The following is a 19,185-nucleotide window of genomic DNA, read 5'->3' on the forward strand; positions in this document are numbered from 1 at the left end:
AAAGATCAGATTTCAGTATGATATTTCAAGACAGACATGATAGATTCTGTTATCAGAATCTTAACTCTGCATTAAGCTTTAGATTTTTGGGCTTGCAAGTTTTCATAATAGACAGTATTCATCCATAAGGGAAAAAATGCAAAAAACTCTGTCACCAAAAAAACATACAAAGATGTCTAAAGTTACATGACACCCTTTAACAAACCCCAGGTCAACATTATGATTGACTTCACAAAATTTCTTCATCAAATACTCAGACAAAAACTGTTGAATAAACATGTTTTCAAGAGATAATCTTCTGTTTTGATGTGTGTGTCAAATCCTAAGCCCCCTTTAAGATCATGGACTGAGTCTTCAGTGGCAAGTTCTTGCAGCCAGTTTTTCCTTTAGATGACTTATTGTTTTAGTGCCGGTTTATGTGGCTTTAGAGATTCTTTGCATTGTATTTTTCAACCGGTATCTCACTTCATGTTTTAACTTAAATATTTCAGTGAGGTTAGTGCTAGTGAAAAGTGCCAGACTGACAACTCTGGAGACTTCTATTTGTTATTGAAATCATATAGCAAGCACTTATACATGAAATGTTCAAAACAGGATTTATATTCTTGGGTTTGCCAAGGAAAGGAGAATCGCCCACAAAGAAATATTTTCCTCAGACGACAAATCTTTTTATACTGTTAATGTATATTACTAGCATTATTAAAGCAGTGGTTTTATCATGCTAACATTGTGAGAACTAGAAGTCAGGTTTTGAAACTGAAGGCAGTTTTGTGACAACACTACAGTCCTTGTTATAATGAAGAAACAGTCAAGGACGTAGCGTTCACAGCACCAAGAAAAGCCTGTGACAGACTTGCTTAAGCTGGTATTCCTTAGCAGCCTCTCATGCTGGCACATCATCTCCAACACTAGTGTCTTATTAAAACTAGCCTACTTGGATCTATTTTCACTCTAATCAAATAACTCAGGTTTGCAATACCTTGCTTATTAGTTTTATGAACCATATTCTGGGTCTACTGTTATAACTTTCACTGTGATGCCAATGGTTGAAGCTTGAGATAGTAAATATATCCCTGCACAATGTAACAACGTAAAAAGTTACAAACAACACAAAACGTTTCCTACCATACATAGCATGCGTCTGCTCATGCGCACCATACTGTGTTGCTGAAGATGATACTAAACCAGGCTGTGCATGTGTTGGTGGTGCCATCATTCTAGTGTTACCCTGTATTACAGGGCTATAAACATGAGGATGCTGTGTCCAATAAAAATAAGACAAATCAATTAGTCAAAAAACATGTCTGTACAAAAGTTAAATACACCCTTTAATTAAGCTCGTACAGTGCATGCTTAAAGGCACTTAATGATCATTTGAAAAGCTACAGCTTGCTTTGCACGAGCTACAAGAATTTTTCAAAATACACCTGTCACCATTATCCAGATAACTCCTGAAAACTTAAAATGAGAAATACCTTCCACAAAAGGAAGCTAACAAAAGGAACTACTCTGCTGATCTTAAGTTGACAAAGGGTCTCTTTAAATTGAACAAAAGTTTTAAACTATACCATATCCCATCCATCTTATCACACCAACTATTTTAGCAACTGCATCTTTTAAATTTCCGTTCAATTACTCATTTGAAAGAGATGTTCCACCATGGGATGTAGTTGATGATGAGGTACAGATATTCTGTATTTAAGATTTGTATTTACTATTAAGTGGACATTAATGTTTGTGGAGGGCTATGATGTGAAGTGCAAAGTATCAATATTTCTGCAGTATCTGAATACTAATTGTAGCAATTACATGATGTAACAAAAGATACAGTACATAGAATTCCCGAACTAAGTCTTAATTATACATCTGTTCCAATACGAATGCAGCAAGAGGCAACCACACACTAAAGGAGTCTTACCTGAGACTGATAATGTGGCACGTGCTGCACAAGAGGCTGATTTGGAAACTGTTGAGGACTATAAGTAACATACTGTGTTGAATAGGCTGGTGGTGTAGCTACAATAGGGGGGCCTGCAGCTGAGGCAGGATGCATCATGGTGCTCTGATGATGCTGGTCTTGGCGTTGTTGTGGCATATTTGGTACTACAAAGCAAGGAATATTTCACATTAGGAAGGAGGCTCTAAAGTAACCAGGTCTTTCCTGAAGGTTTTAATCCAAAATTACTGTGCCCAACTAGAACAGCCTCACTATCACCTTTAACCATGGTCTGTAGGAGTACATTACGCAGGTATGATTCAGAAGAGGAAAGTGATAAACTGAGTTTGTATATTAATTTAAAAATCTTTCTAAAATGCAAAAAGGTAGCTTCATCAGCACAAAATGGAGCTTTCAGTGCAGAGGATTTAAATACAAGCAGCTCTACATAAACCTGATTGTTGAAGAGAAATGTGTATGGCTCCATGTTCACAAAACTGAAATTGCTACCAAAGGGACTCTAAAGGAAGCTGTTTAAACAGAAGAACTGTTTTACAAGAGGAAAGTAACTCTTAACGCATACAAGAAAACACTCGCATATTTTCAAGTGACCACCTCATCAGCCAACCAAGAGCAGGAAAGAAAATGGCTACACTAGTGGCCACTGAACCTTAGGGAAGGCACGTGCACAATTTTTCATTAGTGGAGCTAAACTCTTACCTAGCACTGCAAAGATGTCCTGACTGCTCTAAGTGGAGACTGCATCTAGTCTAAATATGCATTTTAAGAGCTTGAACATTCATACATTCTACATAGCCTTGGATCTCTTAGAAATAAGAGCATGGTTGACTAAAAAACTCTTAAATATACATTTAGCAAAATCAGTATTACCAACCCCAAGTGGTCAGAAATCATATTTAATAAAACAAAACATATTTGGGGTTTTGATTTATCTTCTGGGGTTTTTCTTTGTTTGTTTCATTTTCAGGCTTTTCTCCACAATCATTGGGGCAATAAACTTGATTTTTTTAATTAAAGCAGAGATGCTCACATGATCAACTGCCTCCAGGAGCTGGGACTTTAAGAGCGCCACCAAATTTCCAAGAGTTGTCAAAATTGTAGAATTAGAGTATTATCTAAAACGTAGCTATAACAAGACAGACAGTTCCTGCCTTTTGTTCACTTGATGTGTATTAAAAAAATGCAGATAACGCACTTAGTCATATAGGCACACTAAATTTTCCAGTTTATCTAGCAACAGGTTTCACTCATTGGAGAACAGTACCTAGCCATAAAAGTATTGTGTTAAATCACTTCAGTTATTTGGGTGCAAGAGGGATGAAAAGGCACAGTGAGATACAAGGACTAGCAGTAAGCCGTTCTAAATAGTGCTCCAGTAGAACAAGGAGGGAAGAAAATAAACCCTTTCCACTGGAGCAGTGTAGAACTTAGTGGAAAGATTACCGTATAGAGAAAATACCTACTAAGGTGTAGCTCAATGCTCTGCTGCAAATTGCTAGAAAGAGTCCCTCTTTAACAACGTTAACTAATAAAATTTAGGAAAACATTAGTGATTGAAACAGTCAGCTATTAAAGAATTCGAAATATTTGTAAACCTTTTTAAATTTGGTTATCCTATACTGAATTTGAAGACAAGCAATTCTCCAGTAATCAAGCTTACAGCATTTTTTTTTTTTTTAACACAGACAAAAGCAATGTATTTATCTTTAGTATTGTGGTTTTCAAGTATTCGTACCAGTTTAAATTACATTGATATTAAAGGACATAAATTAACATGAACTGGATAAAAATGTGCATGTCTGTTACTCTATTCATGCTACATGCAGTCTAAAACCAAACAGGCAGTATTATTCTCACCTTTACCTGCTCTATAGGTCTTGGCTTGGTTCACTGGCATGGGAGTCATGGGAATAGGATACAAAGGCTGAAACAAAAGAGAACTCAGTGAAGCTATGGTATCTTTTTTGACAGGTTTTTAAATATATTAGCTTTAGAATTTTCACTCTTGAATCTAACAATATTGTTCAAAACCACCCTGAAATTAGAAATGTTCTTTGTTTTTTCTTAAGAGCAACTGTATAGTTTTTATTCCATAATGGGATAAGACAAATGATTATATTAACAGCCTGGGAAGGACAGTGCTTCCCTACTATATAGGTCTCCCTGAAATAAAAGCTAGCATACCCTAGTTTTCCAGCTCTATTTATAAACTTGTTAGGAGGTTGCAGGTAGGTGATCACGGTTATCTATACTACACTCACCTACCCAACACAGAAGACTATGAAGATGCCAAGGATGACTTATAAATAGCACCTAAGAAGCTACTAGACTGAACTATGAAGTTACTAGATTTAGAGAGGTTTCCAATGACTATTTGGAGCCTTTTTTAAACTGTACAAGTAACTATTTTTCCAGCATCTGAGATTAATTATTTAGGATTTATCTGAGACCGTATTAATTTATTTATTACCTGTGAATTTTAGGTTTTATATTTGCATACTTAAACAATAAGTCACTGCAGACACTATGTAGGCAACGGATACAAAAATCAGCAAAGGAGCAGTGAAGTACATTTAATTTTAAGATGACAGTAAAACAGATCGTTTTAATGATTAGAATGTTGTACCTCACTTGCGTCTCAGTAAAAAAAATCTTAAAGACTGGCTGGAAAGCTATTCCACAATTAATTTGAATTTAAAACTTTATGCTGCTATCTTAGCATTTTAATTGTCGCTTTTTATGTGACATCACTGGAAAGCCATTACCATTCAAAGGGCAATAGGGTACATTATTTAGTAGTTACCAGAAATAACCCTGTCACATTCTAGTAACAGAAGGATGAACAGCTGTGCTAACGAGAACATGTGCTGCAGCAATTTGCATGTTTGATGGTTTTTTGCCCTAGACTAGGGTTTCAAGGTATCAATATTTGAAACGCTCAGTGTGTCTTACCTAGTACCGGCTATTTGTCAGCCAGGAATTTGTGTAGATTCAGAACAGTGGGATCTAACTTGCATTTGGGAAGCTACCAGATACGGTACAGGCACCCTTCATTTAACATTTCAGAAGGATAGCTTCAACATTACTGCAATAACCCTTCTCTCTCTCTCTCTCATTCTCCCCCAAAAAATATTTCATTGGAAAGACTATTAATTGAGTCTTTATATTGTGACTAAACACACGAAATTTTGGCAAGGGACCAGAAGATTAATAAATGTTTTAGGCTTGTAAGCACAGCTCAAGTTTCCAATTGCCTAATACATAGCATTCTATTGTAGCTACTATTATTAAGTTTGCATGTCCAAACATCTACAGACCACAGGGTAGAAATCATAGAATTGTAGGATTGGAATGGACCTCGAGAGGTCATCTAGTCCAGTCCCCTGCACTCATGGCAGGACTAAGTATTATCTAGACCATCCCTGACAGGTGTTTGTCTAACCTGCTCTTAAAAATTTCCAATAATCCACTCCTGAGGCTAGTAGTGATTGGATGTGCTACTTTGAACAACATTTACAATAGAAAGCTTATGTATTGGATTTATGGCCAAATGCAGCGCTTCCCCAAGGCCCTGCCTCCACTTCTTCTCTGCCTCCACCAGGAGCAGCAAGCACGCTGACCCCACTCCTCCCCCATCCCGTCCCTCGCAAGGGCCAGAAGGGAGGGAGGGACGGAGAGGAGGAGGAGGGGCAGGAACCCAGCACACTGCGGGAAGAAGCAGAGGAGCCAGCAGGACCACGCTTCTGTCCCTTACCCCCTGCCCCCACGGGAAGGAGCAGAGAAGAGCAGGCTGGGCTGGGCAAGGTTGGGCCAGATTTTTAATGGCACACTGCTGCCTGCCGGCACCCTGGCAGGCAGCAGTGTGCCATTAAAAATGGGCTCGCGTACCGTCTTTGGCATGCATGCCATAGGTTGCTGACCCCTGATATAGGATGTAGCCTCTACAATGACAGAGGCTGGAATTTAGAGAGCTAGACCATTATGTATTTGGTAGCCTGAGGCACAAAACTCAGAGCTATCTTCACTAGTATTTGGGCAAGTGAAAGCATGAGGGTACGCCTGTATATATGAACTGAAGTCCCTTCAAAACCCACTTCTGCAATAACACCTATAAGAAATCAAGCAATATATCAGTTACGCTGAGAGGCAATTGGGGAAGTTTTCTATTTTTTAGTTGTTTAGATAAATATACATATGAATAATGGTGTAAATATTGATCACAGAGCACATCTATCCCTGTACAGCACCTCGCACAACAGGGCACTAACAGCTTACTTCTGCTTTTAAGTCCCACCTCCTATTAATCATGATCTTAAATGTGCCAACAATATTATATTTAATTAAGCTGTTAGACAAGTCTATTTTACCTGTACGCCTGGGCTCACTGGGACTGGGTACATCATATTTGGTGCAAAACAAACAGGCTGAGTATACACAGGAGTTGGCTGTTGATGACCCACCATAGAAGGGCTAGGCTGAGCTTGTGGACGAGGTGAGGTTGGTGTAGTAGAAGGCTTGGGCTACAAATAAATGAAACAGTTCACTCTGTCAGTGCACAATTCACTCATGTATACCATGTATGCCAGTTTTACCTATGCTCAGAGTTTGCACATGGTGGTCAGATAGGAATGGAACGGATTATGCTTCTTTAAAGACAGGCATTTAAAACATGTAAATTCTTTTCACCTGCTTGCATGGTGAAGTTAAAAAGACAAAGAAGAAAAGTTTATCAAGATTTTAAGACACTGAAGGCTAGTGCTAGAGTTAGTGTTTTCTGACTCAAAGTACTTCAAAGCAGAAATGCTTGCTCCTTGAGAAGAGGAGGAGAGTACTACAGAAATAGCACACCGCCTGTGGGGAAGGGAAAGGCAAGGGCTAAGAGCAGCACATCATGCCTCCACATTTCCTAAGAGCATCAGTTTTCAAAGATGCTGCACACCCTCCTAGTGGTAGCCTGGATGTAACATTCACAACTGCTGTTTCCACACTAGGAGGAGGAAACTTTTCAAGGGAAAGGCGGACTGGCTTTGGGCCCCCTGGCAACAGCTCTAGGTCAAATATTGTTGTCAGTCAAAACCAAAATCTAGAAAGCTTTCCTAGAGGGCTTTTGACCATCTGTGAATAAGTTCCATTAAGTTAAATACTGTCAGAGTTCAGAAGAATGTAATTAGGAACCAGTTTAGACAATGGGTGAGGGAGGGGATGAGAGGATATGTGGTGAAGATCTGAAGGAAATAAATATAATACAGCGTCCCAAACGGTCACTCAGGCCAGGTATTTAAGACAGACTTTTTTATTAAATAAAGCAGTACACCACATCTGGTGTAGTCTGTTTACTAAATATAGTGAACCCCCTTCAAAATATGTTATGGTTTGATGTACCAAACTGCTGTTCTTAAAAACCCTCAGAATTAATCTGGTACACTGTTAAACCATGAAGGAGAATTGGTCAGAGACACAAAGGGTATGTCTACACTTCAAATTCTAGCGCAGCACTGCTTTAGCGCTTCAGCGTAGACACTACTTACATCAACGGGGGGGCTCTCCTATCGCCGTAGGTAATCCACCTCCCTGAGAGTCGGTAGCACTGTTTTCTACACCAGGGGTTGGGTTAGCACAGCTACTTCTCTCAGGGGTGTGGATTTTTTTACAGCCCTGAAAGACGTAGCTATGGCAATGTAAATTCCCAGTGTGGACCAGCCCTCAGACTCAACTAGCGGAATACAGAGTACTTGACCCAAGTGTACAAAGAAAGACAATATTACTGGGCAATTACTTGAGAAGTTGTGTGCCACCACATGCAATATCGCTTAATACAACCATCAACTTACTTGAGCAAAAGATCGAGGGTTGAACTCCTTTGCATTGGGATTAAGTGTTGATTTCCTAACTTGCCTACACACAAAAACACACAAATGATTTAAAGTTCAGAGATATTCCTTCACAAACATTTCCCCTGAAGTCTTTCACAGTTCAACTGTTAGAGTTATTAAAATCCCATCACAACATAAAAATATTGTCGGATTAGGTTTTACAACTGAGAAGACTTTTGGGAAACTAAGGGGCACACAGCTAAATCACACTATATGGAAAGAAAAGGGAAAAAAAATCAACTACTACACTTATTTCTACAAAGCATATTTTTGATAGTGATTAGCCTGATTGACAAAGGGACAGCGTTTAGACAAATGAGTGCAGGATTAGGTGTCAGGAGGACCAGAGTTCTAGCTTGGCCACCAACCTGCTGCGTGGCTTTAGGCAAATCATTTAACTTCTGCCTCTCTTTCCTCATTTGTAAAACGCAGATATTTACCCACCTAACTCAGAGGCGTTGTGAAGATTAATTCATTAACATAAAGTCCTATATAAATACTAAGAGTTAATTTTTTCAAACAGTAGCTCTCCCCTTTGCAGGGGATTCTAAAAACTGAGAAAACACCAGATTTGCTTATTAAGAACACAATTACTCACTCAGAGGTATCTTTCTTCTCTTCTTTATCCTCTTTATCTTGTTTACTTCCAGGTCCAGATGTCTGTACACCCTGAGAGGTTACCTCTGGCCCTCGCTTCTGCTCAGAGCTACTACTAGTTGATGGAGAAATACTGGGACTATTCGATTTGCTACTGCCACTGTTCGAGTTCGCATTACTGCTGGTTTCAATGACAGATTCTTTAGAGTTTGATTCTGTTTTCTCTTTAATCACATCTCTGGATTTTTCACCTTCTCGATTTTTGTTTAGCAGTTGATCCACAGTCTCTGGGGTGGAACTTGGCTGTAACTGAAAACACCAATAGTTAACACTTTCAATAAATATCATCCCTATGCCGAGATACAGAAAACACATGAATTACTACCAACAATATTTATGCAATCGAAAAGGAAAATTTCCATAAACTGTTCAGCTGCAGGAGCCTGAAATTATTTTAATGGAAGATGCAAGTTTCATCGCTAAAAACAGAAATAAGCACACACATGTGATGGGTCTATAAACTTAAGGAGGCTTAGATGAAAGAAGCACTTTGATGGGATTGAAGAGGCTTCCTTTTCATTTTCTAATGAATGTACAAATCACAGCAACACCTAAGCAGTACTAGACACTATTCAATACAATGTAACAGTAACACTTAATGATGAGATAGCAATTTAAGAAGCCATTTTTGCCCCCAGAGAGCTAACCGGTTCAATTAAATGTTTTAAATTAGGCTAACTATTAGACATATTATGGCATAGCTACTTTTGGGATGTAGAGGTTCTCTGGGAGGGAAGATGTGCAACACAGCTACAACACGGTTAATTATACCTGCCCCAATTGCTCGAGCTATTTACAGTGAGACACAAAAGGGTTCTAACTAGTGTTCCAATAGACAGTATCTAAATTGCTCAATATTGCTAATGCTGAATATTCTGAGACACCTAAGTACCACATACAGATTAAGGAGAGTGAGCACTGATTTTGTTCATATTGGCTTGTGTCACAATCTTACACGGATATGTTTGTTTGAATGACATTCTAATATGTACTCATTAATTTAAGGGCCTATTTTGCTATTGATAAATATGCTCAACTCCTTAACTGAAAATATAGATGCACGTCAATGGAAAAGGACGGTATAAAACTCTCTTTTTAGTCAACGCCCACATGAAAGACACTTACCCTAAAGTCGTTCTTAAATTTCTTTAAATCATCAATCTGTTTTCTATGTTCTGAAACAACTGAAGATACACCTGCCAAACATAATATACACATGAAAAACCCAAACTCCTACTCCACATAAAACAAACCTTATAATAACTGGAGTTATGTCAGTAACATGAACATCAGTTTTCCAAGAATGAAAGAAAGATTATATCTTTGATTTGGAAAGCTGTTACTCCGATAGGAGCAAACATTCAGTAGCAATTCTAATCCAAATCACTGCATAAGAGAAAATGAAAAGCTCCCTTAAATACATTACACTTTTGGGATTTTAAAGTTAAATTTTGTTCTTTATCTGCTGAGATACTTAAATTTAGTTACAATGCAGCCTCCAGAATCTTGAGCTGTATGAAAGAGGAAAGATCCAGTAACGTATCAACCTCCTGCCCACGTTTCTAAACAAAGCAGAGAGAGAAGGAACTGCAGCCACTCACTCTTGTTTCCCCAAACTGAAGCAATCTCATTCGATACCGCTTTTTCCCCACTCTCAAATTGGTTATGTCAAATCCATGACTTTTAAACTATTTGAAGTACAGGGCTGTTACTCTTTTTATGGAGACCACAAAAAAAAAAAAAATCAAAAACAGGTTTCTGTGCTTTATATTACTAGAACTCAACAACAGAATGACAGCAGGCCATAATTCACAATAAGGAACACACACACGTGTTAATACAACATCAAGTTACAAATTTAAAACAAACAAGGAAATGCAAATGTTATAAAACTTTAATGCAAAATAATGAGGCCTAACTAGTAATTCAAAGTACAACCTGTGTGCAAGTTAACTACAAAAACTTAAGAGCTGACTGAATAATTGACTAGGTCAATGAATTTTTCTGAGTAACTCTGTTAGTTGTTGATTTCTCCACTCACATGTTATTCAGCCATTTCTAAGAAACATAACTTCTGCATTTCCTATTTTAAATTTACCACATTAATGTAGATCTTTGGGCTTATTTTCTTCTTTAAAAAAACACTCAGCTGCTTCATTGTAGCTGTACAGTTTTGCACAACTCCACAAACCACATACTTAAACACACAAAAATCCTTACCACTGAAACCATGGTTATTTTTTGGCAGATCCATAGGTTTTTGTTACACCACACTCCTAGCTGTAGAGCTAAGGAACTCTGCAATGCAATCTGTCAGACGCCAATGCAATAATATAACCTTAAAGTTTACATTGCATATGGCCAGAAACATTAAAATTTTAAGACTAGAGACCAAACTGAAAAAAATCTAATACCACAGAAGATTTCTTGAGACCTGTATGAGCAACCATGGAGCAGGTTATAAAGAAAGCTAAATTAAAACCATACATTTACTTTTGTTACTATGAGAACTAATATATCCAAGAAGCAAAGATTTAGTTGGTGTTGGTCCTGCTTTGAGCAGGGGATTGGACTAGATGACCTCCTGAGGTCTCTTCCAACCCTAATATTCTATGATCTTATATATCATGAACGTAATACTTAAAAAGGAAACTCTGGTCCATTTAAGCTTGGTTAAAAACAAGTCTTTACGAAACTAGTCAACAAAAGTGTTTCTATATTTTATTTTAATGTTGATGGAATGGTTAAGGAATAATAATCCCCCTGCAAAGTTTGCAATGCTGTTCACTTTCACAGCTGCATGAACAAAAATTCTTACTTGTAGAAAGCTGAAGCAACTACCTAAGAGTCACTGTAATAAGATGTTAACTTCACTAGTTGATACTGGCATTTGTGCTTACAATTCCCTAAATTACGCTAAAAATATTTAAGGGAACTTTTAGATACAAACCTTTGTTTTCAGGTTTAGTAAAGCTAGGAGAAATCTCACTTGGCTTAGCATTTTCCTTGTTTCCAGTTGCAGAATTCTGCCTCTGGTCCTGAAGCCTGGAATCTTTAGCTAGAAATATAATTTCAATTCAAAGTTACTTTCAAATATATATATTATTATGTATAGACACACACCTCAAAGAATATGGCAAGAACTCCAGGGGAAGAAATATTTGAGAGAAAACTTTAGGCCAGAAGAGAACATAAGAAGAAGAAGAGGAAGCTAACAACCATTTTACATTTACGAAAATTCTGTGAAAGGTGAGCTGCAAAGGAAAAAAATAGGCTTAATTTTTTTAAATAAATACTTTATGATATCTAACGAGAACCTGGGGGGAAAAAAGTGCACTTTGTTTTCCATTAGAAATTCAGGGCCTGCCTGGGCTGAAGGACTATAGTGATTGGAGAACTAGTGGAAAGAACTCACAAGAGTCAAGTGAAAGATTTAAACAGTTTGGATAAAGAAAGCCACTGTTAGAAAAATGAACCACCTGGGCTCTTCAGTTAAGGTGTTACAGATGTTTGGGAGTTCTGAGACCTTCAAATATTCTGCTAACAAAAAATGGATTTTATATTGCTGATATTTTGGGCACAAGAAAAGGCTGCAAATTCAATTTTTAAAAAAATCTTTTCAGGTCACCTTTAACAAAGTATGACAGTAACTGTATGCTACACATTCTGTTAAGAGAAGTACAGAGGAATGGGGAGAAGTTTATTAGGCTTGGTCTATATTTAAAATATACGTCAGCAAAGCTACATCAGTCAGAGACATGGAAAAAAAACTCATAACCGTGACTGACACAGCTATGCCAACAAACCCCCCCGCACAGATGCAGACAGAAGAGTGCTTCTGCTGGCATAGCTAACATTATCCAAATGTGGTGTTTCTACACCAGCAGAAAAAATTCCTTCTGGAGGTGTATGTTGCATCTACAGTGGGGGCTATGCCATCATAGCTATGCAAAGACAGGCTCTGTCGTGTAGACATAGCCTTAGTCTATCAAAATGCTTTTCAGCAGTGTAAGATACCCACCCGGACACTCAGGTATCATGAAACTGACTATATACAGTGGAATACAATGCAATCAAATGCACAAAACATAGGAGAGATGTGTAGAGTCTGGGTCAGTATACCCTTTCCCTTCACTTAAGACTAAAACTGAAGAATTTAAAGTATCAGGACAGTTTACCTTCACTGGATGGGGTAACTGCTCTATTGGATGCAGGACTGGCAGGTGTGGGAGATGCAGCTGGGACAGGCATGGCAACTGATTCAGTAGGAATAGTACCAGCTTGCGGAGAGGACAGAGCTGGCCCAGTTGCAGTACTTCCAACACTGCTCTGTCTTGGCGACCTAGGCCTGTGTGTTTTAGGGGATAATCTTGGAACTAGAATAAATAGAAACAATAGTTATAGGATAGCTGAGCCCCTATAGCTGTTAAGTGCTTAAAAAAAATGAAGCCTAAGAACATGCTTTAAAAATAGTTAGTGCAACAGAATACAGTTACTGAAACCCTGTTTACCTTTCAAGTACATTTCTTAGTTCTTTATAATTCAGCATTTCAGATTACATGTAGGATTTGTCTGCAGAAAAAGGATTCCCTCAATACACAATCACTGCCCTGCAGTCCTACAATGAAGCTGCGATTCCAAATCGGTTCAACCGCAACAGCTCAGATAACACACAGTTTCAGGCACAGCAAAGAGGTGGCCCTCTATACAAACAAATGTAAAACACTTTTAAAAAAGTGACTGAGGGACACAAGTATCTTACACATGACTTGCTTTACATGCTCCTCTTTAGAGATTGATGCCTACTGGAAAACTGAAGTATTCCACTGGGACAGATACTTATATATAAAGATTTTCTGTCACCCCAGAAGTTCTATAACTAAGAAGAAATATATGCATACCAGAATAAATATTCTTTAGGAGACCACCTGCTCCTCCTGCCTATTCTTCGCCACATATTATAATCTGCTTTGACATTGATCATCTTGAAAGCAACTAGCTGTGATGCCCGAAGATTATGACTTCAAGTGAGACAAAAGAAAAAGGACTAAAAAAAGATCCTGTTTTCATGTTAATAGCCCTATTGTATGTTAATAAAAGAGAGAAGAAAAACCACCAAGGAGAGTGACAGAATTGTACTGAAATAGAAAGCTTAAGGCAGCAGGTCTAAGAAATAGCCTTAGTCTATCAAAACGTGGCTATGCATTACAAAATGACAATCTAGTCACATATTCTTTCATTAGAATAGTGTCTCCATTGCACAATTTTCTAGAGGTCTAGCAGCGCTAAGCTTCAAGCTCCAGACTGTATCTCACTTGTTGGGGGCTGACTGCTGCTAAATCACTAAGACACAGTCCACACTATAAAGGAGTTTAAAAGCCTCTAGAGTAGACATTTAGTGTCATAAAAATAAGCTTTAAATACTATGCCTTCAATTAAGAGGCTGTTAACTGAAAATTCTGATTGAAAGAATTCTGAGCTATAACAGAACCAGACAGACCTACTTGTACTGACTATACACAGTAATCCTGATTTATAAGAATGGAAAGGAAGCAATTTAAAACCTCAGACAGTTTTAAGAGAAACATGTAATTTTGAATTCCCTTATAAAGGCTTCACCTTAAGTAGAATTACAACTTTTCTTGGCCTATCATTCTTACTTTCCTCTCTACCCAAGATTCTTGTTCATATACAACTGCACATGAATTCAGTCACACAGCAGTTATTGAGGTATAGTTGTGGGAGTGGGGAACACACCCGATTACTTGCCTCTTCCAATAGCTTTCTTAAGACTACACTTCCTTTCAGCTAACTCCTAGGCATTTTCCTTCCTTTAAGGTATGTTTAATTGCAGCAAACAGTTGATGGAACCACCCCTTTGTAGTTAAAACAATAAAATACAATCATTTAAGCAGACCTGATGTTTATTCAAAGGCTGAACTGCCTGGAAGTTTAAGATTCTGCTTAACATTAATATTCTAAAAACATCCCTGGAAAGCCATCTGCAATAAGCCAAGCTATACCTACCCCCACTGACAACTGATGACCACGTCCCACCTGATGGGCTGCCTCGTGCTGTAGAAGTAGATGCTTCCCCTGGTGCATTATGAGATACAAATTCTAAGCCACTTGAAATTGTACCCCTACCAGTAGAGACTCTGTGACCTCGAGGGTGCCGTTGTGCCTTAGGAGACATCCGTGGTGGCCCTGGGAAGAAGAACACATCCCCACACTATGAATACCTAATATTTCTCTTACTTTAAAGTTTAGCTAAGTTTACTATCCATTTTTGCAACTGGATCTAAGCTCCAATTCCAGTAAGCTCTAGTAGGACAATGAAGTCAAGCACGTTAAATAGGACTTGACCATAACTGGGGTTCCATGGGTTCAGGGCAATTGGACACATGGGTGAATATTACTTGTCCAATCAATCTAGGAATCCTAACTTGCCAATCATCTTGGCATCTGAGCTTGAATTCACTAGCAGTTACAAGCTTCACTAACCTTTAACAAAGAAGTTTTGCTGCACCAATTTAATTCCGGAGAAATTTTAAATTCAAGAATTATGTGCATTTTAAATATTGCTTTACTGTGACCTGAGCCAAACAAACTAGTCTACTAGCTTCCTCTGGAGGAGTGCTGAAACCTGAACAATCAAATAACATGCTTCATTCCACACTTGTTGAATCAGAGCAGCTAAAAAACCGTGGAACTTGCATGCTGGATTCTCACAATTTTATTTAGTCAATAAGGCTAGCAATGATAGCCAAAAGCAATGAAGGAAACTCCTGTGGGTATGTCTATTACCATCTTCTTTGAAAGAGATGATCAGGCAAGTCACGGCATATTAGTAATTGATTCAGCTGATCGGAGACTGCTGTGTCTCTTACTGAAGTTTCTGTTGAAATACCTATTTTGAGGGGCCATCAACTTTCCAGTTAGTGCACTGGTATGCAGTATTGTCTATTTCTTTACATGATTTGACTATGAATCTCACACTCAGGAGATGCCCATTACCATAATAGTGGAATGCACCATATATAAATTTAGTTCAAACACTTCTCCATGTATAACTATGAGATTGAAAAATGTGATCTTTTATATGTACTGCTAGCTACCAAAGGTATACCACACTGCTGCCCCACTGATGTAAGCGTCAATTACGTCAATATTTTCTATAGGTTCATTTTTAAAGTAACACATTCTAATCTCTTTTCACAGTGCACTTTTATCAAAAACAGGATTTGGGGATCCGAGAGGAAGCAGTTGGAATGAGTCTGGTTTATTTAACTGTTGTGTGTGGTACAACATGACAAAATGCTTGAGATTTTTACAGCGATCCTAAAAATAACATTCCTAAGAAAGCCTTCTAAAAAACTACCAGGCCCTGTGTGTTGCTGTTTGCTAGGTCAAGACACTGAGCAGCGTTACAAAGCTGAGCTGATTTCATACCAACTCGGGAAATTTCACAGCTTTATATTTCGTTTTTGTAAAGTTTCTTTAAATAAAAAGGTTAATAGAAATAGTCTGATAAACTAAAGTTAAACACAAATTATAGGTTAAGTAATGAAGAGGAAAAACAATTTTGTAATTAAACTCACAAAGGAGTTAAACAAAGACAAACAAAAACATGAACAAATTGTGGTATTGTACCTTCTGCAGACATGCGTTTAGGCATAGTAGAGACAGGAGCTGGAGAACCATGAGCAGAGGGGTGAGACGGGGGCCTGGACGGCCGCGAGGGGGGCCTGGAGGGCGGCCTTGTAGGGGTGGCTGCCCGAGGTGGAAGAGAGTTGGGACCTGACTGGTAGCGAGAAGGTGGGCGAGAGGAAGGAGATGGGCAAGGCGATGGCCAGGGAACACCTGACAGAACAAATGATATGAAGGAAAGTATAAAAACTAAAGAAAAATTATGTGGGGAAAAAGGTAAACAGAAAAAAAAAAGTAAAATATGACAAAAATGATTTTTCATATAATTAACCCTGTGGGGACAAATTCCTTCATTTCTACAAGTGGTAGAATAATCCCCGTTAGGTTGTTTTCCCCTCTTTGAGACTGGTCAAATTGAATGCCTGAATGTCTCATGAGCTCCCCAAAGGGTTAATTTAGGATCTAAAAATACTACTGAGGAATAGATAGTTAAAGCTTAATCTGTTAGCCTGTTTCTATACACATTTCTCCGTACACATTTCTCTAGATAAGATGCATAAATAGCTACTAAAGGATCTCATACAATGATTCACATACAGTACTGACTATGCAAGCTATTACTTTTCAAACTTAATGACAATGAGCGATATCAACTACAGAAAATATTTCTTTACAAAAAACAGCGGTGTTCAGTGTCTGAAGTCGGACATTTGTGCCCTTACCACTTCTGTCGAGGGCTTATTTAAAATTTGTTTTTGAAACAAAGCAACCAACTTCACAATTTAAGAACATAATGCATGAACTTCTGACTGATGTGCATTCAGTAAACTCATACAATGAACAATACAGGTACAAAATGTATATTTCAAACAAAATTTATATTGTTTGGGCAGTAGTTGAGTGCTGCAGATCAAAATGTTTAAAAGGAAAAATATTTAAGTAGTAAACATCACTTACCTTTATCTACGTATTGCCCACATCTCCTCCCCAGAGCGTCACACTTGAGTATTATGTGCTGTTTTATTTCTCCACATCTTTAAATGTTAGGTTTTTAAAAAAAATAAAAGTATTCCAACGAGGCTGGCGTATTACTGAACTCAATAAGCAACACATGCCAACAACTGAGCGTCCCGTTCGCAGCATATAGGACTCAATTAGCTCTGTTAAAGGAAATAGTGCTGCATTTCGCTCAGTTACAGATTTTATTATATATATAAAATAAATTATATATATAAGTACACAAACGTACACACAGCCAAAAGATACTCAAGAGTATTTATCTGGAGAGAAAACTTCTGGAGAACTTCCCTCTCTATATCCAGTTGTTTTACCTTCCTATTGCAGACCTTAATCACGCCACACTAAGTCGCACTGAAATCAATGGGAGCCTTTACATTGCTTTCAGAGGAAGTTGGTTTGGGTCCTCATACAAGAGCGCAAAGTGATATTTCTTCTAATACTGCTGCCTCTTTCCCAAGACGTACCAGAGACTTGTGTGACATCTGGAGATCGGTACTTCGACTCTTCTCACACCCACCCACAACACAAAGCTGATCATTGCTAATTTAATATGTACAAGACTTCATGTAACACTACAGAAATGTATATCAGTCATCTAAAGGTTCATCTTCCTTCAAGTTTAAGATGTTTTAGCAGAAGGTAAACAAATTGAGTTCTCAGCTGCATGAAACTATCCACAATATAGTTGAGTAACTATTTAAATGTTCATTATCAAATAGCAATAAAAGGTTAAACCAAAGTGAAAACCATGAACTCTATATACTAGTCTGACTTATTCTTGGAAAAGGGAACGTCAGTTTTTGCTATTTTAGTTGTATGATTGTTTTGTGGTCAGTATTTCACATAACTTCATAGTGGCCACATTTTTAGAAACAAGAATTCACTCAATTAAGGCTTGTTGATTTAATTGAGATACTTGCCTCCATTAACTACTCTTTGGTCTGCTCCAGAATTAGGACTAAAGTCTGAAGTATGGGATCCAGATCTTGAAATTGAGGGGCCCGATCCAGACTGTCCAATCCTTGGTGAATTTTGTCTGCCTCCTCCCCAGGACAGGACATCTCTATTTCGTTGTCCAGTTGGAACATACTTGTTTTCCCTGGAACAGAAAATTCCTTTCAGTGTTATAGCCAGAGATGGAAAATAAGAGATTATCTGACCATTCAAAGAATGAATAAGCTTTACTTGTATGTACCTTCCCCTGCAATCAAAATAAAAGTAAATCCTATACCTCCTAGTTCAAATTTTGTACTCTTTTAATGGTTAAATTTCAGAACAAAAAGAATATTTACATGCACTACATAGCTGTTGATACTGTATTTAAGCCCTCACAGTGTGGTTTCGATAATCCTACAGGACGCTGGATAATTTAATGCTGAATTTTCAAGGTTTTCTGAGGCATTTTAGATGCTTTGATACGTAACATGCAGAGCCTACATTGCTATTTCCTGAAGTCTGTGTGAATTCAATACACTGATTACACTGTTTCTTCCCCACTCTCCAACAATTTGTCTTTCCTTTTTAAAAAGCAGCCCAATAACTGGCAAAGACAAATAAGTCTCAATGCATAAATTACCACTGTACTACGTTTATCTTTAACATACTACGAGTAGTATTTTTCCCTTTAAATACCTAGTGTTCACACCATGTCCTTCTCGTTCACTTGCATTTCTCTGAACAGCAGTATATTTTTCTTCTTCTGTCCGGTCATCATTTTCCAAGGCAACCCGAGCTTTGTATTGGGCACTTGATTCAATTTCTTCTGCTAACTGAGCTGCTCTTGCTTCCCGTTTTAAAAATTCTTCTGAATTATCCCTCTCTAAGGGCACACTAAAAGATACAATGGGAAGGCAGAGAAAAATATATTTGAAATTTATAAGCCTACAGATAATCCACAAAAAATACATTTACATAAAGCTAAGTTTAACAAACCCACAAGAGCAAGAAAGCAGATCAAGATGAAATGAAAGGTTGTTTGTTTTTTAACCTAAACATTACTTCTAATTTTAGAAATTGACAAAATTCTAA

General features: G+C 37.8%; 1 protein-coding gene across 5 annotated transcripts in view; it reads right to left on the minus strand.

Annotated features, from left to right (window-relative positions):
* ATXN2 (ataxin 2) overlaps positions 1 to 19,185 on the minus strand; it is a 72,210-nt gene that overhangs the window by 16,321 nt on the left and 36,704 nt on the right. For 2 of the 5 annotated variants that reach the window (XM_074973178.1, XM_074973174.1), the window contains exons 9-21: positions 18,790 to 18,987; positions 18,078 to 18,256; positions 16,141 to 16,350; positions 14,515 to 14,694; positions 12,666 to 12,863; positions 11,438 to 11,545; positions 9,613 to 9,683; positions 8,429 to 8,736; positions 7,789 to 7,852; positions 6,325 to 6,477; positions 3,815 to 3,881; positions 1,919 to 2,103; positions 1,126 to 1,258 (exon numbers count right to left, since the gene is read on the minus strand). In XM_074973178.1, the coding sequence (XP_074829279.1) occupies positions 1,126 to 1,258; positions 1,919 to 2,103; positions 3,815 to 3,881; positions 6,325 to 6,477; positions 7,789 to 7,852; positions 8,429 to 8,736; positions 9,613 to 9,683; positions 11,438 to 11,545; positions 12,666 to 12,863; positions 14,515 to 14,694; positions 16,141 to 16,350; positions 18,078 to 18,256; positions 18,790 to 18,987 (2,054 nt within the window). The remainder of the gene's footprint in view (positions 1 to 1,125; positions 1,259 to 1,918; positions 2,104 to 3,814; positions 3,882 to 6,324; positions 6,478 to 7,788; positions 7,853 to 8,428; positions 8,737 to 9,612; positions 9,684 to 11,437; positions 11,546 to 12,665; positions 12,864 to 14,514; positions 14,695 to 16,140; positions 16,351 to 18,077; positions 18,257 to 18,789; positions 18,988 to 19,185) is intronic. The other 3 variants (XM_074973176.1, XM_074973175.1, XM_074973179.1) reach the window with 3 other exon arrangements.

The sequence above is a fragment of the Natator depressus genome, chromosome 15 (genome assembly GCF_965152275.1).
Source record: "Natator depressus isolate rNatDep1 chromosome 15, rNatDep2.hap1, whole genome shotgun sequence".
Taxonomy (NCBI): domain Eukaryota; kingdom Metazoa; phylum Chordata; order Testudines; family Cheloniidae; genus Natator; species Natator depressus.